Genomic DNA, 20134 nt, shown 5'->3' on the forward strand with positions numbered 1-20134 from the left:
TGTTTGCTCTTTGGTTTTGGTTTTGAGACAGGCTCTTCTTAGGTTGCCCAGGGTGACTGAAGCTCAATTCCTGGGCTCAAGACATCTTCCTGCCTCGGCCTTCAGAGCAGCTGGGGTTGCGAGTGCACAGCACTGCACCTGGCTCACACTCAAGACTGTATCAGTGACAGTGCCACAGAGTAGCACTGAGGGCTGAGAAGGTCAAGGAGAGCTTTTCTTTTCATAAAGACTTACTTATTTTACACGTATGCATCTTACCTGCATGGATGTATGTGGACTACTTGTGTGCCCACAAGGGTCAGAAGAGGGCATCAGATCCCCTAGAACGGAAGTTACAGACGGCCGTACACCACCAGGCAGGTGCTGGAAACCAAACCTGGGTCCTCTGCAAGAGTAACAAGTACTCTTGAACACTGAGCCATCTCTCCAGCTTCAAGGGCTTTTCTTTTTATCCTTGTAACTCTGAACTTTTTACTCTCAAGATATATTATTTTGGAGTTCACATTTACTATGTTTAATAAAAGTTTAGTAAGCTAATCGTCTGTGCCAGTGAGCTAAGGCCTGCACACCCAACACGGCTGCCTGCTTTTTCTTCCCCGTATTTATCTGTCTTCGAGTTCTGTTCCTTCACCTTCCTTTGGAGCTCAGAGGCCCTGGTGCTGATGTCCAGCCTGCCTATCCAAAGGACAACAGAGAGGTAAGGCAAATAGTGAAGGTTATCAATACTGTCTCAATAGTGAAATCACTATATACACAAAGCCTGCCCTCCAACTGCGAGCACCCAGCATAACAGCACAAAAGGCCATTGGAGGCCCTCAAAATATAAATGCTGTTATGACCAGATGCTAAACAAAGAACCAATCCTTGAGGGACAATCCCAGGATCCGGAAGCATAGGAAACAAAAGTTCTTCCATCAGTCAGTGAAAGAAAGTGGGAACCTTTTGAAAAACAATACAGATATTATTAAAAATAGAATCTGAGCTGGGACTAGTTCCAACAAGACAGCAATGTTAACTTTTCAAAGCACCTCTGGAGACTACCAAGGGTGCTTCCAATGCTCACAACAAACAACTCTTAAAAGATGAATCGTGAATGCATAGAATGGCACCGAAAGGAATTTCTTTTTAAAACATTTTTTTTAAAAGCAACTTATAAGGAAAATAGTTAGAATTCCTCCAGGAGAACATGGTTGCCTGACAGAAAGAAATAATTAGAACAACATCATGATTAGGTCAAGGTCTATAAGAAATAGTTAGAACATTGCTGCAATATGTGAGACCCAAAAACAAAAATACTGAGGCCAGGAGGCATCCTTAGAAGTGCGCTAGACCACACCACAGGTGTACTGACCCAATGTCAGAGAAACAAATGCCCTTGCCCTAGATCTCCCCAAGACAGTTCATTTAGCTGCAGCCCAGGTCATGTCAACTCTTTCAATTTTGTACAAAGTAGAAAGGGGACCTAGGGAGGGCCAAAGAGTGTTTCTAAATACAACAGAAGAAGGCATTGAATACAGAGTGGATTAAAGCAGATGACACAGGTGGGGAATGTTGCTGGTAAAACTCTAGTTTTACGTTCAAAAAGCTACTCTACCAACTTCATATCCGCAGAACAATGGAATATTCAAAAAGGTCTGTATTCCTGGACTTCTGGTGGCAAAGGTCATCCCATGGCCCAGTGACAGGATGCAGCCCAGTGTGTGGGCTGAATGAGTCGAGAGCCCCCAGGAAGGCTCAGGAGGAATAAGGAACCTGGAGCCTTAGGTGTTCAATAATGACAGCAGGTGAGCGGGAAAGAACATTAGCTGTGCAGTCACTTCTCTGAGCGCTTCCTGCATACTTTACTCATTTTAATACTTACAGTAATTATTCTTCCTATCGTGTGTGTGTGTGTGTGTGTGTGTGTGTGTGTGTGCGTGCGAGTGTATATGTATGTGTGTGCACATACACGTGCATGTGGGTATGTGACAGCGTGTGGAAGTAAGAGGATAATGTTGGGGGTCTACGTCACCCACTGTCCACCATATTTGTTGATCCTCTCACGGAAGCTGAAATCATCCATTAGGCTAGACACTGGTGTGATCCAGGAGCATCCCTATGTCAGAGACCTCCCCTGAAATAGAAAAAGTCCCAGTCCTCTTACACAAAATCCTCATTGGGGGCTGGAAAGATGGCTTAGCGCTTGAGAGCACTGGCTGCTCTTTCGGAGGACCAGGGTTTAATTCCCAGCACCCGCAGGGAGGCTCACAACCATTTATAACTCCAGTCCCAGGGATCCAACTCCTCATTCTGGCTTCCCTGCACAAACATGGTACAGACATATATGCTAGCATGTGGCCACACACTCGAGTAAAACAACATTCAAACAACCAAACAACCAAACCCTTTACAAGACACACAACCTGCTTGAAGGAAATAAACCACTGGGACTCGCAGAAACAGGACATTAGGTGTTGTCAAGGAAAAAAGGCTTTTCTGCCACTGTTGCAAGCCTTTACCCAAGTAATAAAATTACATTAAATTTCAAAAGGCAAAAAAAAGGGGGGGTTAATCCAAATTAACACTAAATACTAAAATAAGTTGCTATTTTGCCCCTCCAACTGTTAACATCCTGCCTAGATCCTACAGTCTACCAGAGCAGGGGACACCGGAAAGGGGCTGTAACTACCAGGAGTAGCAGAACAACAATGCCTTAGTCTAGCACATAGTTCAGCTCTCTGTAACAGGGCTATGGGGGGAGAAGGAAAAGGGAAGAGAAAACTGGAGTGGGATTACATAGAGCAAAAATGTATGTTTATCCAATGCAAGCTAAAGAGCATCTACCACGCCTTCAAGAGAGATAAAAGCAGATTAAGAGACCCTTGGGGGTTAGAGGACAGGGAGGGGACTATCTCTGCTATGTTTCCCTCCCTCAGGGCTGTACCCTGTCTGGCATACTCTCCCTCTCCAGCTGTCTCTACCTCATCGTGTGGCTTCAGTGCTACTTATTTCTTGACCCTTTCTTCTCACAGATATTTCCGTATCTGCTTTCTTTCAGCACTTATTCCAATTTGTAACTTCTTAGTGGACACGCTGTCCTGCTGGATGCCTGTGAGCAAATTACAGCTCACAGACCTACTCTGAGCTAACAGCTGTCTTTATAAAGCTTAACTGGGACGCAGCTGTGACCATCCAGGTAGTCCTTACAACCACATTGCCGAGAGAACAGTGGGATCATGGAGTTGTTGCGGAGATAGTATGGCCCAGAGAATCTAAACAATTTACTATCTAGCCCTCTACACGAGACCTATCAATCATCCAGAGTCTCCTCGGGAAGTAATTAGGTCTGTTTGTATGCCAACACCTGGCAGTGTTTTCCGTAGGAAGAACTTGACAGATCTGCTCACTGAACAAACCTGGGAAAATAAGGAAGGGTAGTGAATGGTACACACGCCGTATTCCAAGAACTGCACATCCGCATGCTCATGTACTCTCACCCGCAAACCCAAGCAGTGTCCTCCCATCCTGCACATGGAAACCGGGGGGAAGCTGCCCAGCCCACTGAGCCAGCAAGGGCACGGCCAGGGACCCAAAACCGCAGCATCTGTCTCCAGAAGCAGCTGCTGACTACGAGTCAGGCCAGAGAAGGCTTCATTCACGTTGTCAGTAATTCCTTAGGACTGAGTGGAGGGGGCAGGCAGATAGCCAGGAGTATTTCCTGGCTGCTGACTGGGCACATCCCTGAGTGTTATGAATGGCCGTCCCGGTTATGAGCTAGCAAACATCGCCACAGAGCCTCTGTGCCACTAAGCAACATTGAACCCAACTCTCCCAGCCAATAAGTCACCAATGGGCATGCTCACCCCCACCTCACAGGCAAAGGAGAGGTGTGGGTGACGGAGCTGAAGAGACTTGCCAAGATCAGGCCTCAGCTGAGGCAGAGGCCAATGGTGGCCAAACTGAACGCTACAATCCCCGCTCCGGTTAGAAAACCATTTCTCGGCACTTCTCTGAGCATCAACAGGGAAGCCAGCCACCAGCAGGAAGGCGGAGCAGGACAAGCACATGACAGCATGAGTTCCTGTCATGGATGTGATCCCAGACGGAGTAGTGGAATTCTGAAACCTAACAAGATCTCACATAGCAATTGTTAGATGGAAGCCCAGCCTCTACCTGGAGGAAGCAAGTGCTCCCTGGGGACATGTGGCTACACAGTGGCACCAAGTCACCTCATGAAGGAACTAAGGGTTCTGGCAAGTAAAACACAGTCAAAAGCAGCTCAACGAAGTCCTCACACAGAAGTTAATTTAAATTCAAGAGCATAAGAGAAATGGCAGTCCACATCTGTTTTCCAGCTGAGGATGAAGAAGGGCAAAACAGCCACCCAGCCACTGACCTCAGTGAACTGAAGACAAGAACTTCACTCCCAACCCAACGCCAAAAGAACCATCCTCAGGGATGATGTCCGTTTGGCTCTGGTTTGGCTCATCTGTTCTCTTATCTCTTTCCAAAGAGGTAGTGGTGGGAGTAGGATCCTGGCAAGGCCCCAGCCAGCTCTCTGCAAAGTTTTCCTACACGGTCATTTCCTCCTCCCTCTTCCCCGGCCTGCCACCCCTGTCTCTGTACTCAAGGTCTGGAGTGGAAACCATGAGCCAGGCAAAACCAGAAGCCAGGAGTCCTTCCTCCCAGCATGGCGAGAACAGACTGAGCACGCCTGAGTATTAGCTGCCTCGTCACCTCCAGGAAGCACATCTTTCCAAAGGAGTTTGGCCCATTGGAGATGTTTGATGTGAGGAGAACATTGGCTGTGTACGGATAGCGAGAGCAGAAGTAGAAAACTCTGCACTGTCCCCCTCGTGCCAAAGAGCATGGTGGCGGGAGGAGGAAGGGAGGGAGGAGAGAGCAGTACTGTGATACTAGAAAGCACTAGCACCAGCCCCAAACCCCCTCAAGCTCAGAAAATGCAAACACATATCCACAGCAAGCGGCTGCGGCAATTTTGTACCCGTCAGGCTGAGTCATAAAAAAATTGAGGCTTCTGTTTTACCTATCTTTGGGTTTTTATTCCATTTTGCTAGTGATCCTTTTTTATTTTTGTATTTTCACAAAAAAAAAAAAAAAATGGGTCTGAGGCAAACTGAAAATAAAAACGAAGCACGTGCTTCCCTACAGACTTTGAAAATAATTGCCAAAAGCAAACCGCTGAAATGAGATTGAGTTGCCGTACATGTGTGAAGAGCTCCTTGGGCACACTTCTAGTAAGAGAGATGCAAACTAGAGAACACACCAAGACACCATTAGCCCTAACTGGCCGAGCCCAAAGGGTTTCTGTGTGACACTTGCTGGGACAGGCTATCAGCAACCCAAGCTGCACACGTGGCCAGTGGAAGGCAGTTTGGCAAAATGTGCTCCGAGTTACCACTGCAAAACCATGTCTAAGAAGTCAGTTCACAGATGTGCTCCCCCACTGAAAACATGAGACAGGAACATGTTGGTCCTTACAGTTTTGTCGGCAAAAACGAAAGAAAGAGTAGGAAGCTGCTAGCTGTTCGGCCTGGTGGCGCACGCTTTTAATCCCAGCCCTTTTGAGACAGAGGCTGGTGGATCTCTGAGTTCCAGGCCAGCCTGGTCTACACAGCCAGTTCCAGGACAGCCAGGGCTACACAGGGAAACTCTGTCTTGAAAACAATAATTAAAAAAAAAAAAAACAGAGCAAAATAAACAAACTTAAAGGAACTCAAAGCAAAAAAAAAAAAAAAAACAAAACAAAACAAAACAAAAAAAAACCTTAGTACTGCATTATTTTCCCAGTTAGGAACACATAATTGTGCACACCAAAGAACTCAAAGAAGTGGCAAACACTCATCAGATGACTAAATATCTTTTAATAGACCATATGCCCTCATTATCAGGAGATGGAAAAAAAGAAAAAACACACACAAAAAAAACAATGCATCCTAACTGATGCTTCCAAAACTTGGTTGCAAGCTACCAGCCTGGGCATCCTACGACATTTCAGCCTGAAGCCTCTCCCTCCTTTTGCCTTCCTTGACCAAAGCCAATACTAGGCTCCAACAAGCTCGCCTTTGCACCAAAGGTGCTTACTGTGTAGGCACAGATGGGTCTCGGAGGTCTGCCTGACACTGCTGAGCTAGAAAGAGACTGAATCCTGGGATCTGGGACGCTGAGCTCAAGGCTCCATCATCTGCGCTCCATCTGTATCACCTGGGCTCCTCTGCTAATCGACAGAGGAAGGACACTCAAGCGCACAGTCTCAAAACGCACGGGTACCATGTGAAGCCGTGGGCATAACTGATGCCACCTGAGCTCGACAACAGATCAGGGAGGTAAATTCATTCCTCACCCGTGTGATAGGGATGAGGGGGCGGTCAGCGAGAGTCGGGAACACTGAGCTCTTAGACCCAACCACCAACACGGAGAAACTCAAAGCAGACCTTAGTCGCAGGCTAGCTACCCTCAGGATGCACTCTTGAGATTCAAAATGAAATCTACGTGAAAGGAAACTATTAGAAAAGTTTGGGTGAAAATCAGCATTAAGAGATGCTGACCAGGGCTGAGAGATGGATCTGTGGTTAAGAGCACTGGCTGCTCTTATAGAGGACCGGGTTTGGTTCCCCAAACCCACAGGGCAGCTGACAACCAACTCCAGTAACCCCACTCCCAGGGGACCTGAAGCCCTGTTCTGAGCTCCACAGGCCACAAGTGATACACAGACATCCATGCAGTCAAAGCACCCATTCACATAAGAGAAAAAATTAAAATAAAAAGAGCCACTGACCTAAGGAATTGGACCTACTCCGTCATTTTTTTTCTAGAGGAAGAAGATTTGAGAAGGTCCCTTACCCCATTATACACACACAAATGTTCCTGAATGTCACTGAACTTAATTTTTCCCCCACACCATATGCCTTCCCTCAGACCAATGAGCCAGAGTTCCCGCCACTTATCAAAGTGCCCTGAAGCCTGGCATTTAAATGGCACTCACTCTCAGGGTGCCTCCCTGCATCGCTGAGGTTCCAGGCACCATGGAGTGACCGAGGCCACACAGTCATCTTCAGCGCCACTTTCACTTTCAGAAGTCCAACTTGGAGAATAAATTGCAGTCTCCTGTTCCAAGGCAAAGCTGGTTAGGAGAGAGCGGTGGGCTTCTCTCTCGCTGCCTGGTAACACAGAAGCAGTGAGACAGAGCCCCTTTCCTCTCTAGAATGAAGGCGAGGAGTGAATTCATTTTTTTATTTTTGAGAATTTCATACATGAGGGCTGTACTTACATAATTTCTACTTCCCTCTCCTCTGTGTCCCCTCCACTTACTCTCAAGTTCATGACCTTTTCCTCATCTATAATTATTGTTGCACACATATACATTCACAAAAAAACACACGCACACACGCAAAACCTACTAAGTCCATTTAGTGTTGCCCTTACGTACATGTGATTGGGGCTAACTGCGTGGGAAGGGACCTTTGAGGAAGCCACGACTGACTCCCTCTTCCAGCAGCCATTGATTGTCTGTAGCACTTCCTCTAGCGGTGAGGCCTCATGAAATTCCCACTATCCACACTGGCATGTCGGCATGTCAGCTGCCACTGTCACTGACCAGGACACCTGCGGCTAGATAGGGTCTTACAGACGTGATGACGGTGTTGCACCCGTAAAATCTCAACAAGGGGTAGACTTGGCCCATGCACCTCCCGAGTCACTACTCCCAAAGCCAGACGAAGCGCCCCATTAGCCACAAGAGGCAAGACAAAGGGAAAGCAGAGGTCGCTTAGGCCTTGAGAAATTAAGAGCTTTGTGCTTAGTGAGGCACAGGGTGCACACCTTTGACCCCAGCACTGGGGAAGCAGAGGCAGTTGGATCTGAGTTTAGAGGCCAATCTAGTCTAGAGTTCTAGGACAGCCAGGGCTACACAGAGAAACCCTGTCTTGAAAAAGCAAACAAACAAACAAACAAACAAACAAAAAAGCTTTATGCTTTCAGCAACTGAAGGAAATATTAACTCACTATCAGAGGGAGATAATTATAAAAAGCAACTTGTACAAGGCCAGCACAGCTTGCCAAGTGCCTCCACAGGGGAGTTTTCTTTGATGCCCAAGAAAGCAGCGGAGAGGAAGGGACTTGGCTGTTTGCTTTTGTTGAAAGGGATGAGGAAACGTGCTCTGAGATTTTCCAAGCAGGATATTCCGATACCAAACCCTCACTTTACCACTACCCGCTGGACCGCCACCCTTCTGCTTCCCTCCTGAGACCTTGCTGCTCCAAAAGGGGATCCCAACAAAAGCACCTGCTTCCCGAGAAAGGGGGTCACATGGGCAAAATTTCACTCCAGACCTGCCAATCAGAATCAACATTTTTACAAGCTCTTTGCTTGTAAAACAAGCAAACACTGATTTATGAAAAAGTTTTGGGGCTTAGGGTTGTTTAAGCCAAGTTGGCTTTGAACTCTGAAACCTTGATCTTCTATTCTCCACCTCCCAAGTGCTAGGATTACAAGTGTGCACCACTACACCTGGCTACAAGGTAGTCTTTTCATTCTACCAAGCTAGATCTCTTTATTCGTTCATCAAGAAATATTTCTTGAACACCTCTCACCCAAATGTGCTAGGCACCACGCTGACAGATAAAAAGTCATGAAAAGACAAGCCTAGCTTCGGCCCCGGTGGGCTAGCAAACTCACAATTTAGGACCAGTGAGATGGCTTGGTGCGTAAAGTGCTTGCTGCCCAAGATGACAACATGAGTTTGATTGCCCAGTTCCCACACCAGGAGAGAATCAAGACCTGAAAGACGTTCTTCACATATGCACACAAATTCCTCAAAAAAAAAATAACATTTTCATCTTGTAAACTATGGTGGTTTAACCACCTCAGTAGCTCATCAGCACTAGCCTTGACACTTAAACAACACATACATGAACAATCCGGATTACATATACTATATGCAGTAAAAAAAACTCTGAGTGCAAGGCCCTTTATCAGCTGAGTATCAAATTCCCACTGACAGAACCACTTTGAAGAATACTGTCAACAGTTACTGTATTGACTCCATTTTCTACTACTATAACAAAATACCCCAAGGCTACATATCTCATAAAGAAAAGAGAGCCAGGCAATGTGGTGCACACCCTTAATCCCAGCACTTGGGAGACAGAGGCAGGTGGATCTCTAGGTTTGAGGCCTTCCTGGTCTATAAAGCATGTTCTGGAACAGCTAAGGCTACAAAGAGAAAGCCTGCCTTGAAAAACAGAGAGAAAGAAAAAATGAAAGAAAGGAAGAAAAAAAGGAAGGAAGAAAGAAAAAGAAAAAGGGGGGAGGGAGAGAGGAAGGAAGGCAGAAAGACTCATTTAGCTTATACTTTTAAAAATGTATTTTATAACCTGGGCCCAGGGGGGCCTGCAGAGACCGATATGCCAATCAAGGACCATGCATGGAGAGAACCTGACCCCCTGCTCAGTCTCCAAGTAGGTTCCTTAGTAAGGGGAACAGGGACTGTCTCTGACATGAACTCAGTGGCTGGCTCTTTGATCACCTCCTCCTGTGGGGTGCAGCCTTGCCAGGCCACAGAGGAGAAGGATGCAGCCAGTCCTGATGAGACCTGATAGGCTAGGGTCAGATAAGAGAGGAGGAAGACCTCACTTATCAGTAGACTGGGGAAGAGGCATAGGGGAAGAAGAGGGAGGGCGGGACTGGGAGGAGATGGAGGGGCCTACAGGTGGGATACAAAGTGAACAAATTGTAATTAATAAATAAATATAATAAACCCCCCAAAATTATTTTATATATGTGTAACAAATTTGTATATTATATTATACATTGTGTATGTGCACACACGAACATGCATGTGTATAGGAGCTCAAGGAAGCCTGTGGAATCAGAGGACAATTTGTGGGATTGGTTTTCTCCCTCCACCATATGAGTCCCAGGAATCCAACTCAAGTCATCAAGCTTGGCAGCAAACACCTTCACCTGCTGAGCCATCTCTCTGGCCCCAAGCTAACAGTGTTAGAGGCTGAAAGTCAAAACAGCATATGGCAGGAGCTCTGGCAAAAGCCTCCTGTGCATGGCTCACAAAGACAGGAGCACATGTGGCTGGGAGCCATCATACTGTGAGGCAGGAAGCCACAGAGCCCAGAGAAGGGCCAGGCTTGCTCCCTCAAGGACCCTCTCGCAGGCAAGAGCTCAGAAGAATCCCAGAAATACACCACCAGTTAGTCCCTTCCTAGGCCATGCGCTGTGATGACCTAACATCTCCCACTAGGCTCCACCCCTTAAAGGTCCCACCATCCTACTGGGGAACCAAAGCTTCCAACATGTGAACCCTCAAGAGACACACTAGACCTGTTTCCAAAACATAGAGCCTCAAAAAGCCCCAGGCGGCATATCCGTACATCTGCCGGACCCTAGGACACAGAAATGAAGACACCCATACAAAGAGAGTACAGGGACATCCGCTGCAGCCCTATTTTCAGAACAGGGTGTTTTAGAAGCTATGGAACCTGCCCCTGAAGAAGACAATGAAAAAAACAGGACCATAGCCAAGAGCACTGTCACAGAGCAATTGGAATGACTGAACTGTATTCCCGAGTCAGAGTTGCAAAGACTTGGACGGTCTGACACACACAACCACAGACAGACAGACAAAAGGCATGAGTGTGAATGCCACCTCAACTCCAGAAATGGTCTGTTCTAGGAGCAGAGATAAAGAAAAGAGGAAGGGTAGTGAGTGTTGGCTTCTAGGCATTGTGTCTTAAAAAAAGAAGAAGAAAAAGAAAACAAAACAGCTTAACTAAATATGGCTCCATTTTGATATCTATGAATTCTGAAAAGTAGATATTTAGGTATATGACATATATTACATTTTTTAATATTTGTGATGATAGTTTATGATTTATTTTTTAAAGCTTCTTTGAAAGGCCCACAGGGGATGCCCGGCAAACACTCTGAATCTCTGTGAGAGAAGAAGGGAATAAAAACCTAGTTGTCTAATGACAAGAAATACAACTAAAGAATGGCGACAATCTCTGGCTTTTGAAGTTAAATCACTACCTTAAATCATTTTAACATTGATTTTTAAAAACCTCTCACATGGCAGGCAATTTCTCTAAACAGTATTTTTGAGAGCTTGGGGCTATTACCCAGGAACTCGGCATTTCCCAAATCGTGGACCTCAAAGTGTGTGGGGGAATGGAGGTAAGGAGTAGGCATTTGAAAATGCAGGTTCCAGGGCCCCACTTGAGAGCTGCTTACTCAGAATCTCTCAGGGGCAGATTCCCCGAGTCTGGATTCTTAATAAGAGAACACACAGGTGTTCTCCTTTCTTTGGTACACAAAGAGCCACCAAATTATAAGGCATTTTGGCACCTGTTGTGCTCAGTGAGGTGCCACTCATGTAGGGCTGGTGAAGGCAATGTTTTCTGATATTGAACACTGCACTTGCACCAGGTACATTCAAGCCAAGCCTGACGAGCACTGGCTTCCTGCGCACAAAACCGAACCCAAAGGACAAAGAAATGCACTTTTAGAATAAGACCAGTTTCTGAAAAGATCTTCAAACAGCAACTGGGTCAACAGGAAAACTTCCCAAGTCCGGCCTTCCAGCTGTGCGTGCCAGAGGAGGCCTGACATGATTTTCACCGAAGCTGACTTCATTCAAACAAAGCATGGGCTTGAAATGAGCCCAGCTAGCACCAAAACAGATCCGGAAAGTACCTGCCACACTCGGAGCACCTCTACTGGTGTCCATCACTTCCATGCTGCCAGAGCCCCACCCCGGAGAACATGTTGGCATCATTCCTTCCGCCGTATCTTTTGCTGTCTCCCCACGTTCCCTCCCTCACTTTCCTCTCCCTCATCCCATGCCCCGTGTTCAGACAAAACCAACACTGATGCTGAGTTAGAAACAGTGCAGCGTGATATACACACGAGATGTTCAACCTCGCTAGTAAAGAATAAACTGCAAGTTTAAACCACAGAGATGCAATTTCACACCCATCAGATTGGCAAAATGCCACATCTAACAATATCAAGTGTCAGCAAGTGTATGGAGCCACTAGGCTCCCTCCCCCAACAATGCGGGTTAGAATGCAAATTGGTACAACTGCTTCAGAGAGCAACCTGGCAATATGTTACAGTGGAGGACGCCCGCTTCCTTTCACATAACAATCCCCTTCTGGACATTTACCACAGAGAAACTATAAACATTTACACAGGAAGACAACTTTAAAAATGTTTATAACACTGAAATACACTGACAAAAAATAAATAAACCGTAAGCCCATGTGATTGTTAATAAATTGACTATATGGTAGCACATTCATTTGAGGGAATATTATATAGCAGACAAAACAAACTAGAATTATGAGCACCTTCATGAGTAAAACCCATGATTATTTAATTAATAGTAGAGAACTGATGTGAGCTCAGATTTACAGAGTGTGTTTAAAACAGAAGAATCGGTACTGTATCTTGTTTGTTGGTGTACACTTATCTAGCACAAGTATGAAACACATGATAAATGCCAAATTTGGAATAATGCCCACTGTGTCTGGGGAGTGGAGGGGTGAGTAGAGCCGCTCACGGGAGGTTTTAACTGTGTGTGTCAGTGTTCATTTCTTCCTTGGGTGGGGAGTGCTGGCTGCTGGCTCTATTATTCCACATACCTTTCTGGATGCCTACAGTTCACCTCCACCCTAAGAAGGAATCCCAGGACTGAGTTTATTTACTGTTTGTGATTTATTTTTTTTTTAATTTGACAGGTTAAAAAACGTTACCATTATTAAAGAAGAATACATACGTTTAATTATTAAATGTCTTTTAATATTTGCTTTTTTATTATTATCACTTATTACAATTTATTCACTTTGTATTCCCACTGTAGCCCCCCTCATTTCCTCCCAATCCCACCTTCCCTCACTCTTCTCCCCCTATGCTCCTCCCCTAGTCCACTGATAGAGGAGGTCTTCCTCCCCTTCTGTTTTGAGTCTAGCCTATCAGGTCTCATCGGGACTGGTTGCATTGTCTTCCTTCCTTTGTGATTTCCGAAAGTAGCAGGAGGGGGCTGGACCAATGAATGACAAGGGATCCACAGCAAATAATCACACTCATCACCCTGGTGAACCTGTGATTCACAATGTCCCTTAATTAACCCGTAATCCCAAAACAGCAACAGTGCAAAAAGCTTATAGCACCAGCAAATGATACAGGGGCCATTTATGTGAAGAAAGCTTGTGCTGGTTTATCTGGGGACAATTTCTCCCCCCAAAATAACAAGGCCTTTCAAACCCCTTGACAAGCACTGATAGCACCACTATCAGTGATGGCTGACTGTTAACAACTTGCAAAAAAAGGTATTTAGACTACACAAGCTAGCCAGACACCACCTTTTACAACTCTGCTTGCTTTGGGCCGTCTTCCTGGGGTGACCAGAGCTCAAACCAGCAAGAGGTGTCTTTCTGATAATACCAACCAGCTTAATGCCCTAAGAAAACTTTTAAGGAACCACAAAGACCAGGCTCAGATACTGGTGGACAGGAGACCCACATCTAACTAGAGAAAGTTCTCTTAACTACAAAGGCAATTGAAGTTCAAAATTACTTTCCATTTTAACCCAAACACATGAAGACCCCACACTAGTGAAGATGAATAAACAGGACTTAGTGTACAGCTAAGTAGAACATGGGGCTTCAAGCTCAGAAAAGGTATCGCAACCTTCAATTCTGGCTAAATATTGGTGTTCAAATTCATCTACCCCCAGGAGGCCAGGGAAAACAGAAAATTCTGCAGACTTGTCAGGGTCTGACCTAAAATAAGCTCTAGGATATTAGACCTGGAAGGCCAGAAAAGGAATTTTTGGGGGTTTTTTGTTTTGTTGTTGTTTTGTGTGCTTTTTTGTTTTTTTCCTTTAAACATTAACCCACCTCACCTCAGGCTGTGTTTGTTAAACACCTGACAACTATCAGAATGGACCCTCATTCATAACTATAACCTTTGCCAGCTGATACAGTAAACTCCACATCCAGCTGCCAGTAATCTTTGTAAATAGAATTCATGAGTCGTGGCAAAAAAGTTCTTCTTCAGGCACATTGTGAGACTGGCTTTATTTGTAGTAGTAATAAAATAAAGTCCTGATTATTCTCAAAGCACTTGCTTTAGGTAAGCTGATTTATTACGATTAAACTATCCTTACAAAAGCCCTCGGTTTGGGGACTGCCCTTAGAGAGGACCTGGGTTCAGTTCCCAGCACTACAGGGCAGCTCACAGTGGCATGTACCTCTCCAGGATTTAGCACCCTCTTTTGGCCTTTGTGGGCACCTGGCGCACACACAGCACACAGACACTCAAATGCATGTAAGGTCAAATCCTCGGGTTTGCTGCCAACGCTTTGCTTACTCGTTTTGCTTTCTCTTCATCCGAAGGCAACTTCATCTACATAAAAGGACCCAAATATGGCACACCAATGGGCCTCAGAAAACATCACAGAGTGGTCCACATTAAACCGCCAATATCTGTTAAGTTCAACAAGGTTTGAAACAAGGTAGATAGGAACCAGAGTGACTTGGCCGGTTAAGAGAAGAAAGACTTTAAGAAATGCTAATCCCTAAGAAATGTCTCGTGACCAAAAAGATATATTAAGCGGTTTTACAAGATGAAAAAAACTACGGTGCCCAGAGGCACGATTGCCCAAGGCCACCAACACTGTACTGGCTATGTACAAGTTAACACTATACTGGAAGGACGCCAGTCCTAGAGCTCCAATTCCAATGGGCACTGACCTTGATCACACTCATGAAAAGTAAAAAATATCACAGAAGAGTCTGTCTGGTAGCACTCATCAGTGTGACCACAACCTTCTAAGATTCTGCTCACCCCCATCTGTGTGGCTACCACACTGCACTGAATTTATTCATCTATTCCAATACCAGGCCACAGGCTCGGGTTTGGCTGAGCTCCTTCGGGCTGTGTGCAGACAGTATGTGCCAGCACTGAAACTGCTGGTCCTTGACAGACGTCATTCTGTCACACAAAATTTGTCACACACACACACACACAGCTGGAGACAAAACCCAAGCCTCACAGGCTAAGCTAAGCACTGCACCCCTGAACTGCATGTCCTATACCCACCCTCCCCGCCCCCACCCCCCCCCAAAAAAAACCCTACTGCTTGTTACAGTCATTTCCTCCAAAACACATCTTAACAGCACTATTAACAAATGAAATAAGAGCTGCTTCAGGCCAGTTGACACCAGTACAAGTCACATTTGGTTCCTTTTTTATATTCTCTCATTTAGAAAATTCCTCAATTCAAACAGGAAACAAAAGAAAACCTAGCCACAAATGATATCCTCCATTGGTAGGCCCGTGAAACACACAGGGAGTGAAAACCCATTGGTCTGGGCGGCAGAGGATTATCAACAGGGGACACTTCCTTGTGCTTGGTGGCAGCTGAAGCATTTTCAAAATTACAACACACCAGCCAAACAAGCTTTACTATCTCCAACCACACACGGCCATGTGGTCAGGTTGACTTGCCCTGAGATCAGGCATTTCCATGGGAGGCATCCACAAGAAATAAATGGGAACCGGCTCTAAACTTTCAAAGGACAAGGAAACCTCAGTGGGATGAGCAAGAGGAAGAAAGGAGATATGAAGACATTCTGCTTAGTGCTCCATCACAAGAAGGACTTTCTGCCAGGCTCATTTAGGCTCTGCTGGGCTCTCCCTCCATGGAGGAAAGGAGTCGGCCTTTCAGAGCTGGATCTTGGTCTGTTTCTCTTCTTCAAGAAGATAGTATCTTTAAAAGAGACAGAATACATACTTTTCTAAGAAGCAGCCTGGGTGTGTGGCTGTGTGGCAGAGTCCTTGCCTAGCTTGTACAAGGACCTGTTTTGTGGCACTCGGTACCAAATAAATAAATATAAACAGGCAAGCAAGCAATCCCAGCTTGCTCAACAGCTCCTCAAACCAGCGGGGCCAAAAGGGAAAAGCAGGAAGGCTCAAAAGAAAGCCCAATAGCAAGTGAGACTGAGAAGAGGCCTACCTGGAAACAGTTCATGGTCACGTCAGAACTCTACACGGTACAGTGAGCTTTTATCTCACTGTGCAGAGACCGCAGTCTCCTCATCACCAGCCTTCTCCTCTGGGAAATGAGAATGGGAGGGGCGGACGTGACCTGAGCAGCTTTTTATAAGGGGCGGGGTTTCCAGTTCCCACCCCAGCTTCTCTACAGTATCATTCAGCCTGCTTGGCATAAATGACCCTATGGGTTGTTCATACCCAGGTAGAAGAACACTGTGGCCCCCTGAAGTACTTGAAGGTAGCATCATAATGAGAAAGAAGGTACGGAACCCAGGAATTCACTCAAGGCCACCAATATCAGCCCATTTTTACACACAAAAGCCTAGGCAAAAGAGCAGCACGCTCTAGAACACAAAGCCCCTGTGCGCCTGTCCAAAGCAGGACTTAAAGGCCGGATGAAGCAGAACACATCTGTCACCTAGTGCTTAAGGTCTACCTGGGCTAGCAAGACTCTGCCTCGAAAACACAGTCACAAATGAACACATAAGCAGGACTGGACCTAGAGTCTCACTTGAGAATGCGAACATTTCTCCGCCTGCCCAAGACAAGTGTCTGAACAGAAAGATAATAGGTTTGCGTTCTTGGGGGGAGGGGGGTGTATGAGCCTTAACTTGGTACCCTTTTAGGTCACCAGAAGTACTTGAATCTATTGACACAGTGTTGGCCCATTCCGCACACATCCTCCCAGAAGCTCGTCTCCCTGGCTGAGTTTCACTGAAAACAGGTTGTGACATTCTGTCCAGGTGTGCCAAGAAGTCCTAGCTACATACAGCAAGGGCAAGAACAAGCCGGAGGCAGACTTCCCTTGGGACATGCTAGCTCTTGAGTTTCCACTCTGCTTCAATACTGAGAGGTGTCACTGAATACAAACTGGACAAGAACACCACCACAAACAGCCATTGAGCCTCAGGAGCCTGTAGGCCCGAGGCCACCCCCACAGGCGGCATAAACAACATTGCAGCTACTGTGGTTTCACACACACATACACACATACACACACACACACACACACACACACCCCAGGAACTTGGTCACAGCAGAGACACTGAGAAGACAGGCATTGTCTTCTCAGGGCATCCGGCCACATTAATGCCACTGGACAGGAAGAAGCAGGAAACCTGTGTCTTCAGGCAGAAAGGGGAAAGGGCAAGGCTGCAGGAGCCACTGCCATCATCTGAGGAGACCTGTACCACCAAGGAGGCACCTATCACTCCCACACTTCCTCGGCTGGCATGGCCTCAGCGGCCAGCGCTGAGAGCTGGAGCCAGCCCCAGCAGGCCTCAACTCCACCTGAGCTAACACATGGCTCCTTAATGCTCTGTGCCATGTGTTGATCTTGCAACAGAATGTGGGACAGAAGATTTAAAGAGCTGGGTGATGGGGGAAGGGCCGCCAGATCACCTTACCTAAGGCCTTCTCAATCAGGCCTCCTCAGATTCCCTTTAGATGCTAGTATTACTATCCATCTTGGGGGCGGTGGGAGGTATATTCCCCAAAAAGAAAGAAAGAAAAACAAAACAGCAGTACTCCAGTTTGAAGGGGCTTGGAGTGGGAGAGGATCCAGAGAGTGTAGGCAGAGCACACAGCCCTCAAGCCCCACACAGTAGGTAATGCCTTACCCCAAACTGACCTCCCAAGGCTCTCACAAGTGGGGGTGCCATCTGAGTACACCCAGAGGACCCAAAGGCTGGAGACGGGTGCTCAGGAACAGGACAGGAATGTAATGGGGGAAATCCAAATTAAAGTGACCGCTGAGTAACACGCCCCCTCCCTCTTCCTACCCCATCAGAATAGTAACAAGCCAGGCAGTGCCCAAGCTAAGCTAAGTGGAGAGGAGGCGGGGCAGGATGACCCCTGTGGACTTCCTCACACCCACAACAGGCTAACTCCCAGGGCCTGTAAGCATTACTGCCGTACAAGCTGCAGGTGGGGAAACTGAGGCCTCCAGAACAAATTGCCATGCTTTCCCATACCGTGTTCACCTCTCTAACGAGATTCTGCACTTGGATTTTCCCACACACACACAGCTTTTATGTCTATCCAATTTCTCCCGGTAAGAGCACAGCTATTGCAAAGCGAATATTAAATACAATCGAGCCTGAACTCCAGAAGGCGACGAGGACGGTCAGGGGAGTCCAGCAAGGGCTTATTTACTGCACCAGGAAGATCTGAGTCCTCCCCCTCCGGGCTCGTACCCTCACGGTCCTCCCTCGGGACATCAGTGTGCCGCCACCCCGCGCCCTTCACTCCCACCCACCGCCCGCACCACAACTCGAGGGCGGGGGCATGGGGCCGCCCTGGGGATCCCCCGGTTCGGCTCCGGGTCCCCGGCTGGGGCAGAGGCGGGGGACCGCCGTCCGCCGGCCCAGCCTCGGGGCCGGGAACTTCTGGCCGCGAGGGCCCCCATGACCGCGGCGCGCGTGCAGCTCCAGCCCGGGGTTCCCTTTCTTTGCCTGGCTCAGCCGCGGCCGCGACCCCCCGGAGGCTCGGCGGCCACTCACCATATTACAGATGGAGGCGATGTTTCGGACAGTCATTAGTCTAAAGGTTGCAGCGATCGCGCACCGCCATCTTTACCAGGGGAAAACGGGACTGTCCATGGTGGCGCGCAGCGAGGCCGGGCGGCGGCGAGGCGGCCTGGGGCCGGCTTGCAGTCAGCGGGGTTGGGCGAGCGAGGCCGGGCGGCGGCGAGGGCGGGGCGGCGGCGCGGGGCGGGGAGTGGCGGAGCTACGCAGCCGGGGCCGCGGCCGGCGGGAGGAGGAGCCCGGAGCCGGGAGGCGCCGAACCGGAGTCTCTGCAACGCTCCCGCCGCCGCCGCCCGCCCAGACTCGCCCCGCCAACCCCCGCGGGAAGCCGTTCTTGCTCCGCCGCCCCCCCCCCCCCGGCCTCCCGCTCTGTGCCCGGTGCACCGAGAAGCCAGCCCCGGGCGAACCCAGCAATGCGGCCTTCCCGCCGGACCCAGAAGCACACCGGGCACTGGACACCGGCCGATCGCGGACAAGGGACCCACACGGCTCTCGGTTTCCGATTTCCCTCTCTCGGTTCCTGCCGATCGATCTCCAGCAAGCCTTGGGCTTTAGGGGTTGGCTGGTGGAGGGTATGGGGAGAAGGGGTGACTGTGGTCCAACTTTAAAGTTTCTCTCCCGGGTTCTAGGCAGATGGTATCCGCCGGAACCCGAAAAGTGTAGAGCAGGACATGGGCGTGGCCTGAAAGCCCTGGCCAGCAGCGACCCAGCTGCCTAGGGAAAGAATTCCGGATCTGAGCAGATGCACTCCGGATATTTGTGACATTAGCAGGTACAGAGGAAGTGGCCAGGTTCTGGGCGGAGCTAGAGGCTGTCCAGGAAGGATCAGAACAGAACTTTCAAGCCCTCCGTCCGCGGGGCTCCTGATCTCAGTTTCGTGAGAACGGACGCTGTCTTTATACGTTTCTGCAGGCTCAAGGTGCAAATGTGTACCCCGTATTGAAGAATACGTTCGTGAGAACCGAAAAGGATCCATCTCAAACAAGGGAAACGGCTGTGCAGACAAGCCTGCAGTCCCATGCTTTCCACAGGGAAGCTGTGCATGTGAGACGTGATAAATTCCTGAACCAATGTATTTTGTGGCAAATTAAATTAGGAAAGAAATTAATATAATTGAAGACAGCTTTATCGAGCCAAGAGTAACATACTAGGGGAGGGAAGTAGGGTTATGCACATAACACGTGAGAGCCATCCGTTGCTAAATCTCCTAGGACCTGGGGTGGAAATAGACAAGCACTGCTGCTTTGAGGGCCACGTGGCTACTGTATTTTTTAGTGTGCTCACAAACAATGAGTCGTTCTACCTAAACTTTTCTTTTTTTTTTTTTTTTACTGCTGTCAATTATGATATGCTTTATGATTCCTTCAACTCTACCGTGACTATGGATTAATTAATAGACAAGGTTAGCTCCATAAGGCTTAGAACAGGTATCCCACCCAGCTTTGTGATCCCCAGATGGTACAGATGAAGTTGTGCTAAATCTAGGTTGGGCACCATTTTGGGAGAAGACAGTGATAAAGCATCCAAACTGACTGGC

General features: G+C 47.7%; 2 protein-coding genes across 2 annotated transcripts in view; one reads left to right on the plus strand and one right to left on the minus strand.

The window, feature by feature from the left end:
• Usp46 (ubiquitin specific peptidase 46) overlaps positions 1-18791 on the minus strand; it is a 67121-nt gene extending 48330 nt beyond the window's left edge. The window contains exon 1 of the mRNA XM_021645911.2: positions 18574-18791. Within this exon, the coding sequence (XP_021501586.1) occupies positions 18574-18609 (36 nt within the window). The 5' untranslated portion in view covers positions 18610-18791. The remainder of the gene's footprint in view (positions 1-18573) is intronic.
• Positions 18671-19710, plus strand: LOC132652875 (uncharacterized). The gene is made up of 3 exons (XM_060378809.1): positions 18671-19134; positions 19227-19369; positions 19510-19710. Exons 1-2 carry the CDS (start codon positions 18671-18673, stop codon positions 19258-19260), a joined length of 498 nt encoding a protein of 165 aa, XP_060234792.1. The 3' UTR covers positions 19261-19369; positions 19510-19710.
• The last annotated feature ends 424 nt before the right edge of the window (positions 19711-20134 follow it).

Source organism: Meriones unguiculatus, chromosome 3, assembly GCF_030254825.1.
Source record: "Meriones unguiculatus strain TT.TT164.6M chromosome 3, Bangor_MerUng_6.1, whole genome shotgun sequence".
NCBI lineage: Eukaryota > Metazoa > Chordata > Mammalia > Rodentia > Muridae > Meriones > Meriones unguiculatus.